Raw genomic sequence first — 15,000 nt, 5'->3', positions numbered from 1 at the left:
TTTGTGTTTAAACGCTTTAAATGCTTCAATTTACCTGAAGTTTGTTTCAGATGGAGCTTTTCATTTTTATATAATGCTGGAAAGTTTAATAAATAATAGTAAATCATATGTTTATTACACTCCAACACACCATGGTCACATGACACTGTGTCAGTGAACTATGAGGGCAAAAAACAAACCACAAAAAAGCAAAAACAAAATAATCGATCATTAATCGTCATCAAAGTAAAATGTTCAGTTAATGGTGATATTGATTTTAGGTGTGAGGCTCGGACCTTTGCTGGGAGGACATTTTAGTACCTGGACCTCTGTGAGTTTTAGTAGAATAGGTCCTCCAGCTGGTGATGCTGTTCTACAGTATATTTGTCATGTTATATGAAACAATATAAAATAAATATTTAACCTAAATGAACCTGATGATATCTTCATATCTCACTGAGGAGTCAAAGGGACCTTTAAGCTCCACAGAAATACTGATTTGATGTAAACCGTGACATATATCGATATCGACTCCTGTGAAAAAAATATCGTGATAAGACTTTTTTCCGTAGCACCCAGCCCTACCTAAAATATTAGAAAGACCTGAAAATCTAGAAACATCGTAAAATCATCGAAATGTACTGAAATCCAGGAAAGTTCCTAAAATCTCAGAAATGTCCTAAAACCATAAATAAGGGGCCTCTAGCTCACCTGCTACAGCGTGCGCCGCACATGCTGAGGCCTTAGAGGCGGCACAGGTTTGATTCCCGCCTGTGGTCCTTTGCCGCGTGTCATTCCCCCTCTCTCCCACATTTCCTGTCAATCTACAGCTGTGCTAGAAAACAAAGGGAACCCCCCCAAATAATGTCAAAGCAACACAGACCCTCAATACATCCGGAAACCCTCCAAACGGCCTAAATTAGACACGTCCGGACTCCGTCTGTACAACTGCTCCCCAAACAAAGAACACGGAGTCAAAGACGGGACCGAACTTCATTCAACTCCAAACAACTTTATTTATCCCAGCAGGGCGACACAACAGACACGACCGACACAACAGACACGACCGACACAACAGACACGACCGACACGACAGACACAACAGACACGACCAACACAACAGACACAACAGACACGACAGACACAACAGACACAACAGACACAACCGACACAACAGACACAACAGACACGACCAACACAACAGACACAACAGACACAACAGACACGACCGACACAACAGACACAACAGACACGACCAACACAACAGACACGACCAACACAACAGACACAACAGACACAACCAACACAACAGACACAACAGACACGACCAACACAACAGACACAACAGACACAACAGACACGACCGACACAACAGACACAACCGACACGACCAACACAACAGACACGACCGACACAACAGACACGACCGACACAACAGACACGACCAACACAACAGACACGACCGACACAACAGACACGACCAACACAACAGACACGACCGAAACAACAGACACAACAGACGCGACCGACACAACAGACACGACCGACACAACAGACACGACCGAAACAACAGACACAACAGACACGACCGACACAACAGACACGACCGAAACAACAGACACAACAGACGCGACCGACACAACAGACACGACCGACACAACAGACACGACCGACACGACAGACGCGACCGACACGACCGACACAACAGACACGACCGACACAACAGATACGACCGACACAACAGACACGACCGACACGACAGACCAGACACAACAGACACGACCGACACAACAGACACAACCAACACAACAGACACGACCGACACACCAGACACGACCGACACAACAGACACAACCAACACAACCGACACAACAGACACGACCGACACACCAGACACGACCGACACAACAGACACGACCGACACAACAGACACAACCAACACAACAGACACAACAGACACAACAGACACAACAGACACAACAGACACGACCGACACACCAGACACGACCGACACAACAGACACAACAGACACGACCGACACAACAGACACGACCGACACAACCGACGCAACAGACACGACCGACACGACAGACAGAACAGTCAGACCAGACAGACTGTTATTATTATTATTATTGTTATTATAATTATTTTATTATTAGTATTATTATTATCTGTGTTTTTAAACATCGTGAACGTTCACACCTCAGTGTATTGTTGGTGCTCAGTGAGTGTCGATGTGATTTTCGGGGAATCTGAGCTTCATGATGAATCTGAGGTGACCGCAGAGCGACGGCGGCTCAGAGCGACGGCGGCTCAGAGCGACGGCGGCTCAGAGCGCGCGGAGGCGTTTCAGACGCGCTCACATCAGAGCGTCGGCTGCGTTTCATCTGCACTTTGTCCCAAACATCAAACACTCGTCTCTCTTCAAACGTCCAATCAGACGACCCGTGCTCTCTGCACACACTCACCGCTGAACGGACCAACAAATCCGAAAAACCAGATCACAAACTGACTCAAGACCAGAGGAGACTCTGATCCTCACAGACTAACCAGACCAACATCCATCCAACCTTTAACATCCAACCATCATCCATCCGTCCAAACATCCATCCGTTAAAGTAGCAGCAGCGTCGTGGGAAAACATCGTGTCGGAGCTCGGCCGGCCATTTTTTTTGTTTGTTTGTTTGTTTGTTTTATTTTTTAGGGATAATATTTCAAATTTTGGGGTGATTTTTAAATTACGGACAGTCCTTGAACACATCATGTGTTATCATACAGGTTTGTGAAACAAGATTCCATGACTTTTCCAGGTTTTCCATGACTGTATGAACCCTCCTTATATTATTAAAAGAAGAAACTCGGCGTTTGTGTATCGATACAAAATTGCCACATAAAAAGATGACTGTCAGGACATCCAAATCCTGTCAAATACGATTCAGGTTTAACCCTTTAAAGCTGGAGCCACATCACTTTTCTTATGCTGCTTTCTGACGCTTTTCACAAGTATTTAACCCTTAAACTCTGAGCGCATCGGTCTGATTTTTAAGAAAATGTGTGGAAACGGCAAAAAGCAACTTGGCAAGAAATGTCCCACAAACTGCAAGAAATTAGTAAAATGTGAAAAACCCCAAATTTAGCTTTTTTTTAAAAATGTTGAGAACATATATATATATATATATATATATATATATATATATATATATATATATATATATATATATATATATATATATATATATATATATATTTGTCTTTACTTTATATTATGTATTTATGTCATGTAACTAACTGTTTAGCAGCTTGTTTCAGGTCAACTTCTTGGCTGTTTTTCTTTTGTTTTTGGCCTTTTTTTTTTCAAGTAATTGTGTTTTATCTCTTTATATTAATTTTTGAGTCATTTTTTGTTAAGCTGCCCTTTTTTCCATGTTTTGGGGAAAAAACAAACCAATGTGCTCAGGTTTCAAGAGTTTAACCCCTTCAGCTCTGAGCACATTGGTGTGATTTCTTTCAGAAACACTGAAAAAATGCAATGAGCAGCTCGGTAAGAAATGTTCCTAACTTGCAAGAAATAAGATTGAGACAAATATTTTTGAAACGTTAAGGGAAAATGTCGAAGAAAAAAAACTATATGTAATAAGTTCATATTCAAAACAGTGTTACAAAACTAATTTTTAAGCACCATTTTCAGGTAATGTCTTATTTATTTATTTATTTGTATTTAATTAGGCTATTTGTTTGTACTACTTCTTGCTGATTTTTGGGTCATTTCTTCCCGTGTTTTTGCTCAGGTTTCTGAGTTCACTGTGAAACATTTCTGCCTGGACACAAAATCCTCGAAACATCCAAAAATCCTTAAAACGTCCAAAAATCAGAGAAATGTCAGAAACTTTTAAAAACGTAGGTGGCCGCTGTGACTCCTCTTTTTTTAATCCCTCCCTTTTAATTATTCATTTGTTTGTTGGTTTTAACTAATTTTCAGACAATAGATAATTTTCTGACACTTTTTAAGCGTTTCTTGCTGATTTTGGGGTCATTTCTGTGTTGCTGGTATCCTTCTTCCATGTTTTTTTTTAAATAATTAGAATTACATATTTGAATTATGGTGCTGAACTATATTTTTAAGCACATTTCCGCGTCTTGTTTGCCTTTGGGTTTGTTTGGTTGTTGTTGTTTTTGCCATTTCTTTTTAAAACTAATTTTCCGGTAATTTTCTCGTATCTTTTTTCTAATTTCTTGCTGGTTTTGGGGTCATTTCTTCGCGGTGTTTCTGCTCAGCTTTTAAAGAGTTAACAGTCAAACATTTCCTCCGCCGGACTCTTTGTTGCTCAGAGACGCGGCGGTGCTCACATTTCATGCCCGGGTCCCGGTTCACTGTGCCGGGGAGGCGGCCGGCTGAGTGCGGGCTGCAGGCGAACTCACCTGGACCTGGTACATGTCTGTGAGGCGCCGCTCCGCCCGCAGCTGCAGCCGCCGGCGGTGCTCCGCAGCCCGGCTCCGCTCGCTCCGTCCCCGGGGCCGCTGTGTCCGGAGCCTCCGCAGGGGGCCGCCGGTGTCCGGCTCCGCGCTGCCGCCCGACTCGCCGCTCCGCTCGGTTCTGGGTCCCGGTCCTCTCCGTGCAGCCTGTCCGGGGCTCCGGGGCTCATGTCGCTCCGCTCTGCTGGAGGGAGGATGAAAATAGACCGAGCCGAGACGAGTCCGCCCGAGCTGCTCCGAAGTCACGCTGACCGGAAACACACGCCCATTTCCTGTAAGGGATTTCACAATAAGAGCCAGAATTTAACCCTTTGAAACCTGCTGCGATACCACTTTTCTGATACTTTCGGACATCATTCCAACAGCAGTATTTATCTGCAGGCAGCAGTTTCAGGACCGCTTTAATAAATACCACCGAAATCTGACTTAAACTTCATTCATACTCAGCGCTGACGCTCCGGTCCCCGTCTGTCTTCGATACGCCTCCAGGTCATAGCTCTGCGGTCCTGAAACCGCTGCCTGCACCCTAAAGTACGAGTAAAATAAAGTTGCCTTACCTGAAATCCTCAAAACATCCTAAAATCCTAGAAACATATATGGGCAGCTGTGACTGGCCCCTGGCCTCATGTCATTGTGCAAAAGTGGCCCCTAACAGAGCAGGCTTAGTCTTAGTTCTGTGATCCTGCAAACAAAAACCCACAACATGAAACTAAAAAGAATGAATTTGTCATCTTCTGGAAATGTCATGAACTCGATTAACCCCTCGTACCGTGAGAAGATGGCGGTTACCATGACGACAATGACAATACCAGAAATACCGACAAAACCTTCCATCACAAACAAATGTGCGTTTATTTTTAGTTTTCACATTTACTGACATTTTTTTAATTGTAACTTAGCGAGCAGCATCCTGCAGCTCTGAATCCTGAATCCAAAAGCTGCAGTCCCTCTAATGTCCACCAGGGGCTGGCTCCGAGAGCGAGTCGGTCTCCGCAGACCGCCTCGCTCAAACGGCCAAATCTACAGCCGCCGTGCTGCGTGGAGAGGACGGCTCTGGTCTTTGTTTTTTTTCTTCAAAAACTTTTGATGATTTTTAAAAACTTTGGGACTTTATTTCTTTAAAACTTTGATTTCCTTTTTTTTTGTTAATTTTCTTTTTAAAGAAAACATTTTTTTCTTTAAATATCCCCAACACATTTTTAAAGAAAAAAAAATGAATTAATATTCTAATTAATTTTCTTAAAGGAAAGAAAAAAAGGTTTTTAAAAATCTTCCGTCTGTGGTCAGCAGAGAAATCTACATCACTTCATTGTGGAGAAATTGTTGTTTTGTAAAATCCACGCGGTCCCACATGTTTAAAATCCTGAGCAGCAGCTGTCGTGCTGGAAAGTCCTGATTTTCAGAGACGAAGGAGAAACTTTGGACCCAGAAACTGAAAATCTCACAAAACAATGAAAAATAAACGTCTGCTAAAGAACAGAAAAAAGAAAAAAAAAGTGTCATCTGAGCGTCCTCTCTGTCGACCCTGGGTGCCGAACGCAACCAGGGTCCAGAGTCCAAGTTCGGGGGTCCAGGGTCCGGGGTCCCGTCTTCCTTTGGATCCAAAGTCTCTGCAACGCAGTGACCTCTTGTAGTTAGCTGCTGAGCTAACAGCTAACAGAGCAGAAAAACGTTTTAAAAATCGATTTGAACAGATCTGCAGATAAACGAAGAAACATAAAAATCATCTGTGAAGACTTTTGATTCATTTATGAACCAATAAAAACATGAAAATCTGTTTTACAGCTCTCCGATTTTTCTCAGTCTAGTTTTGATTTTTCAGTGTTTTTGTCGTTTGTGAATCTCTCCTTGGATTTACATTTTAGTCTTTTTGGAATTTGTCCAATTTGTTTGTATCGGCCTCTCTGCAGATTAAAATGTCCTTAAATCCAAGACACGTCCTTAAATCATAGAACTGGTCCAAAATCCCAGAACCGTCCCAAATTCTTAGAAATTACCTAAAATCCTTGAAATGTCCTCAAACCCTGACAGGACGTGGTCTCTTCCTCCGGATTCGTCACTGCAGCTTTAAAACTCGATTCAAACAATAAAATGTTTATAAACACGTTTATAACATCGAGATGAAAACGTTAACGCCGAATCTGCAGATCTGTTTAAAATCCCAAAATATTGAATTAATCAGACAGACGAACCAAAGCTGCTGTCTGACAGGAGAGAGCGCTCACTCTGACACCAAAACCGAACCCACGGAATAACTGAGACCACGCCCCCTGCGGCGACGTCACGGCAGCTCTGGTCACGCCCCCTGTGGTGACGTCAGAGAGGTGACGTGTGGAGTCAGTCTGATTGCAGGTGGTCCCGCCCTGACCTGGAGGTGCATTGTGGGTGGTGTTTGTGGCGTGTTGGCGTTGATGCGGCGCTCAGACTCGGCTGGATCGGGCTCCTCTTCTTCTCCTGTTAGTGGGCGTCATCACTGCACGGCTCATCTGAGGAGACTGCGGGACCAGTGTCAGCCGGTTCGGCTGCGGTGGCGGCGGCACCCTCAGCGTCCTCGGGGTCAGCGGGGGCGTGTCTGGCAGCGTGGCCACTCTGACGGTGTTCCTCCCGTACAGCCGGCGCTCGTACTGCAGCAGCTGCTCCCAGAAGCCGGCGTTGATCCGGACGAAGGGACGGCTGTCCCGGACCCAGCGGTGCGCCTGGCACAGCGTCACGCCACGGTACCGCATCAGGTACGCCATCACCAGCGCCGGCGAGCGGCTCATGCCAACCGCGCAGTGCACCAGGGTACCCCCCGCACGGTTGCTGTGGATACGCTCAGCCACGCGGTCGAAGTGGTCTCCGAGACGGGCGCTGGGCAGGTCGGACACAGGGACGCGCACACACTCCACGCCCGGGTAGGCGGGGCATGTGTGGCTGAGCGTGGCGTTGACTATCAGGGTGATGCCCTTCTGTGACAACAGCGAGGCGTTGAGGGCGGCGTCGGCGCCGCTGAGGAACAGGGTGGGCGTGATCTGAGACAGCGACATGACGCCGACCTGCCAGGAAACACATGGCGGGGTCAGTGCACCACAGGAAGTACTCAGACCCTCCAATGCAGTAAAAGTACACAACACAACACTGTACTTGTACTCTGGAGGTCCGTGAAAACAGCAAGAGCGTTCGTAGGCCGAAGTCCTAAAGTCCTAAAGTCCTGAAGTCCTAAAGTCCTAAAGTCCTAAAGTCCTAAAGTCTTAAAGTCCTGAAGTCCTGAAGTCCTAAAGTCCTAAAGTCCTGAAGTCCTAAAGTCCTGAAGTCCCCAAGTCCCCAAGTCCCCAAGTCTTAAAGTCCTAAAGTCCTAAAATCCTGAAGTCCTAAAGTCCTAAAATCCTAAAGTCCTAAAGTCCTAAAATCCTAAAGTCCTAAAGTCCTAAATTCCTAAAGTCCTGAAGTCCTAAAGTCCTAAAATCCTAAAATCCTAAAGTCCTAAAGTCCTAAATTCCTAAAGTCCTGAAGTCCTAAAGTCCTGAAGTCCTGAAGTCCTAAAGTCCCCAAGTCCCCAAGTCTTAAAGTCCTAAAGTCCTAAAATCCTGAAGTCCTAAAGTCCTAAAATCCTAAAGTCCTAAAGTCCTAAAATCCTAAAGTCCTAAAGTCCTAAATTCCTAAAGTCCTGAAGTCCTAAAATCCTGAAGTCCTAAAGTCCTAAAATCCTAAAGTCCTAAAGTCCTAAAATCCTAAAGTCCTAAAGTCCTAAAATCCTAAAATCCTAAAGTCCTAAAGTCCTAAAGTCCTAAACCTGAAACTGAAAGTTTTTGCATGAAAAATAGCTTCAACCATCAAAACATTTTCACAATCATTTTCTGTCTCTGCTTCATCTGTTTATGGACTAAATGTTCCAGCTGAACTCTGACACGCTTTCTGTTTAAAATGTTTAAAATTCTCTGTCTGTGTGTGTGTGTGTGTGTGTGTGTGTGTGTGTGTGTGTGTGTGTGTGTGTGTGTATTACCTGCTGCTGGTCGGTTCCTTCTCTTTCGTTTCTGATGTTTCTTCCTCTGATCACAGCCCTGAATGAACACACACACACACACACACACACACACACACACACACACACACACACACACACACACACACACACACACACACACACACACACACAGACGATACCGTAGAAGGCTGTGTGTGTCAGTCAGCTGTCCAATGACCTGAAGGGTTAATTTTAGTCTGACAGCTGAAAAACTGCTCCTGGAGTCACGTGACTGAAACCATAAGATAGATAGATAGATAGATAGATAGATAGATAGATAGATAGATAGATAGATAGATAGATAGATATACTTTATTGATCTCAAACCTGAGAAATTGGGATGTAGCAGCGCCATGCAGTAAGAACAGAGAATGAAGAGCAAACATTATTAATAGAATATAAAGGAATATGCTTAAAAAAAAACAAACAGATTTAAAAAAAATAAATAATAATAATTAATAATAATTAATAAATTAATAATAATTAATAATAAATTAATAATAATTAATAATAAATTAATTATAATTAATAATAATTTAAATAATAAGAATAATTATACATATATATGTATTAAATGTGTCAAATGTATTTTTTTAAATAGAGAATGATATAAATGTGATAAATTCAGATGGGCTTCCTGAAAATTCTGCTTCTTCTGTCCTGTTATTAAAATTACAATTATTAATAATATTGTTGTTGTTGTTAGGTATTGTTAGAATTATTGTTATTATTGTTGTTATGTATTATAATTATTATTCAAAGTTTTAAAGACAAAAATGTTTAAGGATTAAAAAAAGTCAAAATGTTTGTAACACAAGTTATGTTTTAAAACTGGCAAAAACATAATAATAAAATAAATGTGAAAATGCTTCTTTACAAATCACCGAAGCTGAAGAACAAAAATATATTAAATCCAAAATAAAGCCATTTAAAGTTGTATTTTCCTCCCTAAAGACAATTAATTAATAAAACATCAGTCCTTCCACAGAGCTTCAAACATCATCTGACCCCCCCTTCGTGCAGCACCCCCTCCGCTCTCATAAATAACCAACGGTCCCTAACGCTGACCCCTGACCCCTGACCCCTGACGCTTTGTTGTGAGGAAGCCGGATGTTTACAGGAAGCGGCAGCCGGAAGCGGCCCGCTAACAGTTAGCCTGTTAGCTCGCTCCGTCATGGCGGAACTGAACCGGCAGCTGCAGGAGTATCTGGCCCAGTCCAAGCAGTCCAAAGGCGGCGGCGCCAAGACCATCTCCCAGTCCGGCTCCAGCTGCGCGGTGGACCTGGACGACCCGGAGCCGGTGTCGGGGAGCTGGTTCGGCCGCTGGTCGAGTCCGTGGTCCGGGAGCCGCGGCGGCGGTCCGTCCGCTCAGAGCTCCGGCGGAAACGGCGGCTTCTCGTGGCCGTGGTCGGCCGAGCCGGACCCGTGCCTGCCGGGCATGAGCCGGCGGCAGCGGCTGGCGGCCTGCGCAGTCTGCGGCGGGCTGTCGGCGCTGTGCTTCGGGCTGTCGGCGCTCTACGCCCCGCTGCTGCTGCTGTACGCCCGCAAGTTCGCGCTGCTCTGGTCGCTCGGCTCGCTGTTCGCCATCGCGGCCGCGGCGGTGCTGCGGGGCCCCAGCAGGCTGGCCGCCGGCCTGCACACCTCCCCCGGGGCCGCCGTCTACCTGTGCGCCCTGGGAGGGACTCTGTACGCGGCGCTGAGCCTCCACAGCACCGTGCTCACCGCGCTGGGAGCCGCCCTGCAGGTCGCCGTCATCGTCGGCTGCCTGGTGTCGCTGCTGCCCGGAGGCAGCGCCGGGATCCGCTTCATGGGCGGCATGGCGGCGTCCGCCATCAAAAGGACCGTCACCGGGAAGACCATGCCCATCTGACCGGGCAGAGCGCGCCGGAGGCCGGGCACAGAGCCGCGGCGGGTCCGGAGGGCCCCGGAGGACACGGACCGCCCAGTGGGGGGCCGCACTCTGATTATCGATGATTGACTGATGGACCCTGAACATGCCGGGCACACTCTGATTATTGATTATTGATGAGTGAACCCTGAACGCTGCCCTGCAGGTCAGACTGTTGCTGCTGGTCACAGGACCAAAGAAAGTTTCACGTTTGAACTGTGAAACTTTTTCTCTTTAAATCAGAAAAAAGGTTTTTTGAGTGAAGAAAAATACCAGAAAGAAATAAAGACTAATGATGGCTGCAGGTGTCACACACATTTAGTGCTAAGACTGTGTACTGTGTACACACACTGAGTACTTGCAGTGTGTACTCGCTGTGTGTACTCACAGTGCGTACTCGCTGTGTGTACTCGCTGTGTGTACTCACAGTGTGTACTCACTGTGTGTACTCACAGTGCGTACTCGCTGTGTGTACTCAGGCGTATTTTGCTGTGCGGACGGTAAACTCTGGGGTGTATATTTTCGGAGAGCAGCAGCAGATTCAGTCTCACCTGTTACACATAATTCCATTTTTTCAGAAATGATTTCAGTTATAATAAAATATTTGTCCAAACTAAAATAACGATAATCGTTTCATTCCTTAAAGGGTCGCAGTGAACAGACGATAGCGACAATAATATTAATAAAACCAGATATTCTGAGCCCATAAAAACTGACAGGTTTTGGTTTTGGGGAGGTGAACTTTCGAAAGTGTCGGGAGGAAAACCGAAGTGTGATGAATGTTTTCAGGGTTGTTTGTTTACAGACTCTGAGGTTCGACTGTAAACAACATGTTTCTTTATAGAAAGTTTACGAATATTTGTAAATTTTATTTCTCTTCATATCGTTTCTAATCAGGTTTACGGCTGAAAGCGTGTAAATGAAATATAGTGAAACATTTAATGTGATTAATTCAAATGTGACATTTTTAAGACAAAATCCAAAAAGTTTCAAGGAAAGCCAAAAAGTTTTTTTTTTTGACTAGGAAAAAAATATTTTAAAAGATTGCAAAAAACTTTTAAGGACAAATAAACTGCCAACATTTTTAATAAAGAAAAATGTTTCCCTTCATCGTAAAAAAAAAAATGTAAAGAAAAAAGTTATTTCTATGAAAAAAAAAAGTTTTTTAATTGCCAGAATTTAAGATAAACAGTTGCCTCGAATTTTTATAGAAAAAAATGCCCAGATGTTTTCTTTAAAAATATCCAAACATTTTTACAAAAAAAAACAGGGAAAAAAATTTAAAGTAAAAGAAAAAGCTAAAATGTTATCCTAAAAAAAAAACCTCACCAAAAGAAATTTTGGTAAAAATCAGCAAAACATATTTTATAGAAAAAACTTCCTTTGTTGAATTTGAAAGAAAAGCTGCGGGCGGTTCGGAGGACGGTTTCTCTAAAACGTCGTTCCCCCTCAGTGATTCAAACGTGACTGCTTTCGGCCCCTCCTCTAATAAATAACAAACGGTCCCTGCCGGTGATGACGCCGCCCCGCTGCGGCCAGCGCGAGGCTGCCGGAGGTTTAACGACGCGGCGCCTCGTTTGGTAACGATGGAGTTGAAGTGTGAATCTTTATTGTCCACCTCAGTGAAAACACAAAAACATAGAAATCTTTTACAAAAAGCAACAAGACGAAGTGACTGAAATAAAAGACGGCCGATGATTCTCTACAATATCTTACAAAGTATCTGTCCGTCCAATCACAGACCGGCGCCCCCACAGCAGCACCGACCTGGAGGTGTCACGTGACCCACAGTTTGTCTTGGGGGGGGGGGCTCAGGATCTGGACTTGGTCTGCGCTCTGTGGGGGGACCAGCGGGGACCGGACGGCCCGAGGAGAGGACTACCGTCCCCGGACGCCCCCCCTCGGCGGTCCCCTGAGCACTGGTCCTCCTCTCCTGAGCCCCGGTCCTGGTCCAAGTCCAGGTCCTCCTCCAGGACTCCAGCCGCCTCGTCCTCGAATGGGCGGACCGTAACCACCGTCGTCCCTCTGGAGGGGCCGACCTGCAGGGACAGACGGGGGACACGAGACTTTCAGATTTTAAACTTCATATTCAATTTGTTTTTTATTCCGTTTAACGATCAGCTGATTCTGATATTTACAACTTTATTACTTCTATTAAACATTTGATAAAAATTACCGAAATGTTTTCTTTAAAAATCACAAATGTTTCTATAAAAAAATTACCGAAATGTTTTCTTTAAAAATCACAAACGTTTCTATAAAAAAATTACCGAAATGTTTTCTTTAAAAATCACAAACGTTTCTATAAAAAAATTACCGAAATGTTTTCTTTAAAAATGGCTTTAAAAAGAAAAACATCACTGATTTTTTCCTCTATGAAAGACCCACATTTCTGAATTTAAATACTGAAAAAATGTTTAAAGAAAAAAATATCGTATTTAAAAATAGGGGCGCGCCCGCTCAGTGGACAGAGCAGGCGTCCCATGTATGTCCTCACTGCAGCAGCCGTGGGTTTGACTCCGGCTCACAGCCCTTCACTGCATGTCGTCCCCTCTCTGTCCCTCACACTGTCTCTCTGTCCCTCACTGTCTCTCTGTCCCTCACACTGTCTCTCTGTCCCTCACACTGTCTCTCTGTCCCTCACACTGTCTCTCTGTCCCTCACTGTCTCTCTGTCCCTCACACTGTCTCTCTGTCCCTCACTGTCTCTCTCTCCCTCTCACTGTCTCTCTCTCCCTCACTGTCTCTCTGTCCCTCACACTGTCTCTCTGTCCCTCACTGTCTCTCTGTCCCTCACACTGTCTCTCTGTCCCTCACTGTCTCTCTGTCCCACACTGTCTCTCTGTCCCTCACTGTCTCTCTGTCCCTCACACTGTCTCTCTGTCCCTCACACTGTCTCTCTGTCCCTCACACTGTCTCTCTGTCCCTCACACTGTCTCTCTGTCCTTCACACTGTCTCTCTGTCCCTCACTGTCTCTCTGTCCCTCACACTGTCTCTCTGTCCCTCACTGTCTCTCTGTCCCTCACACTGTCTCTCTGTCCCTCACACTGTCTCTCTGTCCTTCACACTGTCTCTCTGTCCCTCACTGTCTCTCTGTCCCTCACACTGTCTCTCTGTCCCTCACTGTCTCTCTGTCCCTCACTGTCTCTCTGTCCCTCACACTGTCTCTCTGTCCCTCACACTGTCTCTCTGTCCTTCACACTGTCTCTCTGTCCTTCACACTGTCTCTCTGTCCTTTCCAATAAAGGCAAAAATGCCCAAAAAATAATCTTTACAAAAACAAAAAACTGCTGATAGAAAATGTAAATTTCTAAAGAAAAAGAATTTTCCAAAATGTTTCTTCAAATGTTCAAAAATAGTCAAAGTGTCATCAAAATGTTCACGTTCAAGAAAAGAAACTTTTTCGAGAAAAAAAATCCCAAAATGTTTGAAGAGAGAATCTTTGTTCCAAAATAAATTAAATAAATACATCAGTCAATAAAAATGACATTAAACCCTCCATGAAGACGGCTCTGTCTGTCTCGCAAGAAAAGACGACAGTGTGTTTTCTGTCCTGTAGGCGGCGCCGCAGCGACGCAGACAAGAAACGCCACGGCGTCCTCACCTCCGTCGGCTCCCGGGGACTCGCGCTCTCGGGGGTCCCCCGGCCCGTCCTGCCACGGACGCTTCCGGGGGGGCAGAGACGCCATGTCCATCCCCTGCAGTGAGGACGAGCGCTCGCGACCGGCCGGAGACGACCCATCATGCATCTGCTGAACGTCCCGATAACCGTCGTGTCCTACGGACAGGAAGAACACCGCCACAATAAGAGCCCGCACACAGCTGATGTTCTGTTCTCTTTGAGACGATCACACGAGCTTTCAACAAAAGCATTTTTAAAAATCAACAATAAGAATAATAACAATGATAATAACAATAATAATGATGAGGACGATAACAGTAATAACAACAGTAACAATACACCTGTTTTTTTATTATCTGACATATTAAGGGACCAAAAGACACTTTCCACAAAAAAAGTAATGAAGCGACTCTTGCGGGGTTCGTCAGAGCTCAATAACGTCTGACCAGATTTAAACACAACATAATAATTCTTTAACATTTTTCAAAAATGGCCCCTTTATCAGCCAGAAACTGTAAAAACAGAAATGATTGTTGGATTTTCACATTTCATACGGTCCTTGAAAACATCAGGTTATTGTACAGGTTTGTGAAAAGAAAATTCCAGGACTTTCCAGGTTTTTCATGACTGTACAAAACCTGTTCATGTCTATATTCTATGACCTTTGACTTTTGGTCAGTGACCCACCTCCTCCTCTGGGGGGTCCTCCTCCTCGCAGCGGCGGCCTCCCTCTGACTCCGCCCTCCCAGCCTCGGACCATCTCCTCGCCGTCGAAGCCCTCCTCCTGACCGCCGTACTCCTCGGGGTAACCTCGAGCTCCGGGCCGGCCGGGGCCTCCTCCTCTGAACCTGAGACACCCAGACACCGGGTCAAACCAGTTCAAACCAGCGCAAACCGGCTCAGACCAGATCAAAACCGGTTTAGAACAGATCAGACAGACCGGTTAAGACTATTTTAGACCGGTTCAGACACATTTAGACTAGAGCCCGACCGATACATCGCTTAATTATCGGATTAACCTTCCCTTCATCAGGG

The 15,000-nt window shown here is 45.0% G+C and overlaps 4 protein-coding genes across 6 annotated transcripts in view; 1 reads left to right on the top strand and 3 right to left on the bottom strand.

The window, feature by feature from the left end:
• The window catches only part of pex5lb (peroxisomal biogenesis factor 5-like b), a 57,703-nt gene extending 53,000 nt beyond the window's left edge, over positions 1–4,703 (bottom strand). Inside the window, exon 1 of one of the 3 annotated variants that reach the window (XM_088086031.1) lies at positions 4,399–4,703. In XM_088086031.1, coding sequence (XP_087942157.1) covers positions 4,399–4,413 — 15 coding nt within the window. In that variant the 5' untranslated portion in view covers positions 4,414–4,703. The remainder of the gene's footprint in view (positions 1–4,398) is intronic. The other 2 variants (XM_088086029.1, XM_088086030.1) reach the window with 2 other exon arrangements.
• Positions 4,704–5,152: 449 nt separating this feature from the next.
• LOC121966130 (dual specificity protein phosphatase 18) lies at positions 5,153–8,888 on the bottom strand. Its single transcript, XM_088086028.1, has 2 exons — positions 8,435–8,888; positions 5,153–7,487 (listed from the first exon to the last, which is right to left on the bottom strand). The coding sequence occupies exon 2, from the start codon at positions 7,476–7,478 to the stop codon at positions 6,873–6,875; it is 606 nt and encodes a 201-aa protein (XP_087942154.1). The 5' UTR covers positions 7,479–7,487; positions 8,435–8,888; the 3' UTR covers positions 5,153–6,872.
• Positions 8,889–9,593: 705 nt separating this feature from the next.
• On the top strand, positions 9,594–10,546 carry sft2d3 (SFT2 domain containing 3). The gene has a single exon (XM_042514485.2). The coding sequence runs from the start codon at positions 9,630–9,632 to the stop codon at positions 10,323–10,325; it is 696 nt and encodes a 231-aa protein (XP_042370419.2). The 5' UTR covers positions 9,594–9,629; the 3' UTR covers positions 10,326–10,546.
• A 1,384-nt stretch (positions 10,547–11,930) lies between these two features.
• wdr33 (WD repeat domain 33) overlaps positions 11,931–15,000 on the bottom strand; it is a 28,935-nt gene continuing 25,865 nt past the window's right edge. Inside the window, exons 19-21 of the mRNA XM_088086027.1 lie at positions 14,653–14,813; positions 13,948–14,121; positions 11,931–12,382 (exon numbers count right to left, since the gene is read on the bottom strand). Of these exons, the coding sequence (XP_087942153.1) occupies positions 12,222–12,382; positions 13,948–14,121; positions 14,653–14,813 (496 nt within the window). The 3' untranslated portion in view covers positions 11,931–12,221. The remainder of the gene's footprint in view (positions 12,383–13,947; positions 14,122–14,652; positions 14,814–15,000) is intronic.

Source organism: Plectropomus leopardus, chromosome 12 (assembly GCF_026936395.1).
Source record: "Plectropomus leopardus strain MGB_pleo_1.0 chromosome 12, ASM2693639v1, whole genome shotgun sequence".
Classification (NCBI taxonomy): Eukaryota; Metazoa; Chordata; class Actinopteri; order Perciformes; family Serranidae; genus Plectropomus; species Plectropomus leopardus.
The sequence above is the reverse complement of the archived record's forward strand: the minus strand, read 5'-3'. Positions and strand labels throughout refer to the sequence as shown.

Bases quoted from the DNA above. Each gene is read 5' to 3' on its own strand.
- LOC121966130 (XM_088086028.1), bottom strand. From the start codon at position 7,478: ATGTCGCTGTCTCAGATCACGCCCACCCTGTTCCTCAGCGGCGCCGAC.
- sft2d3 (XM_042514485.2), top strand. From the start codon at position 9,630: ATGGCGGAACTGAACCGGCAGCTGCAGGAGTATCTGGCCCAGTCCAAG.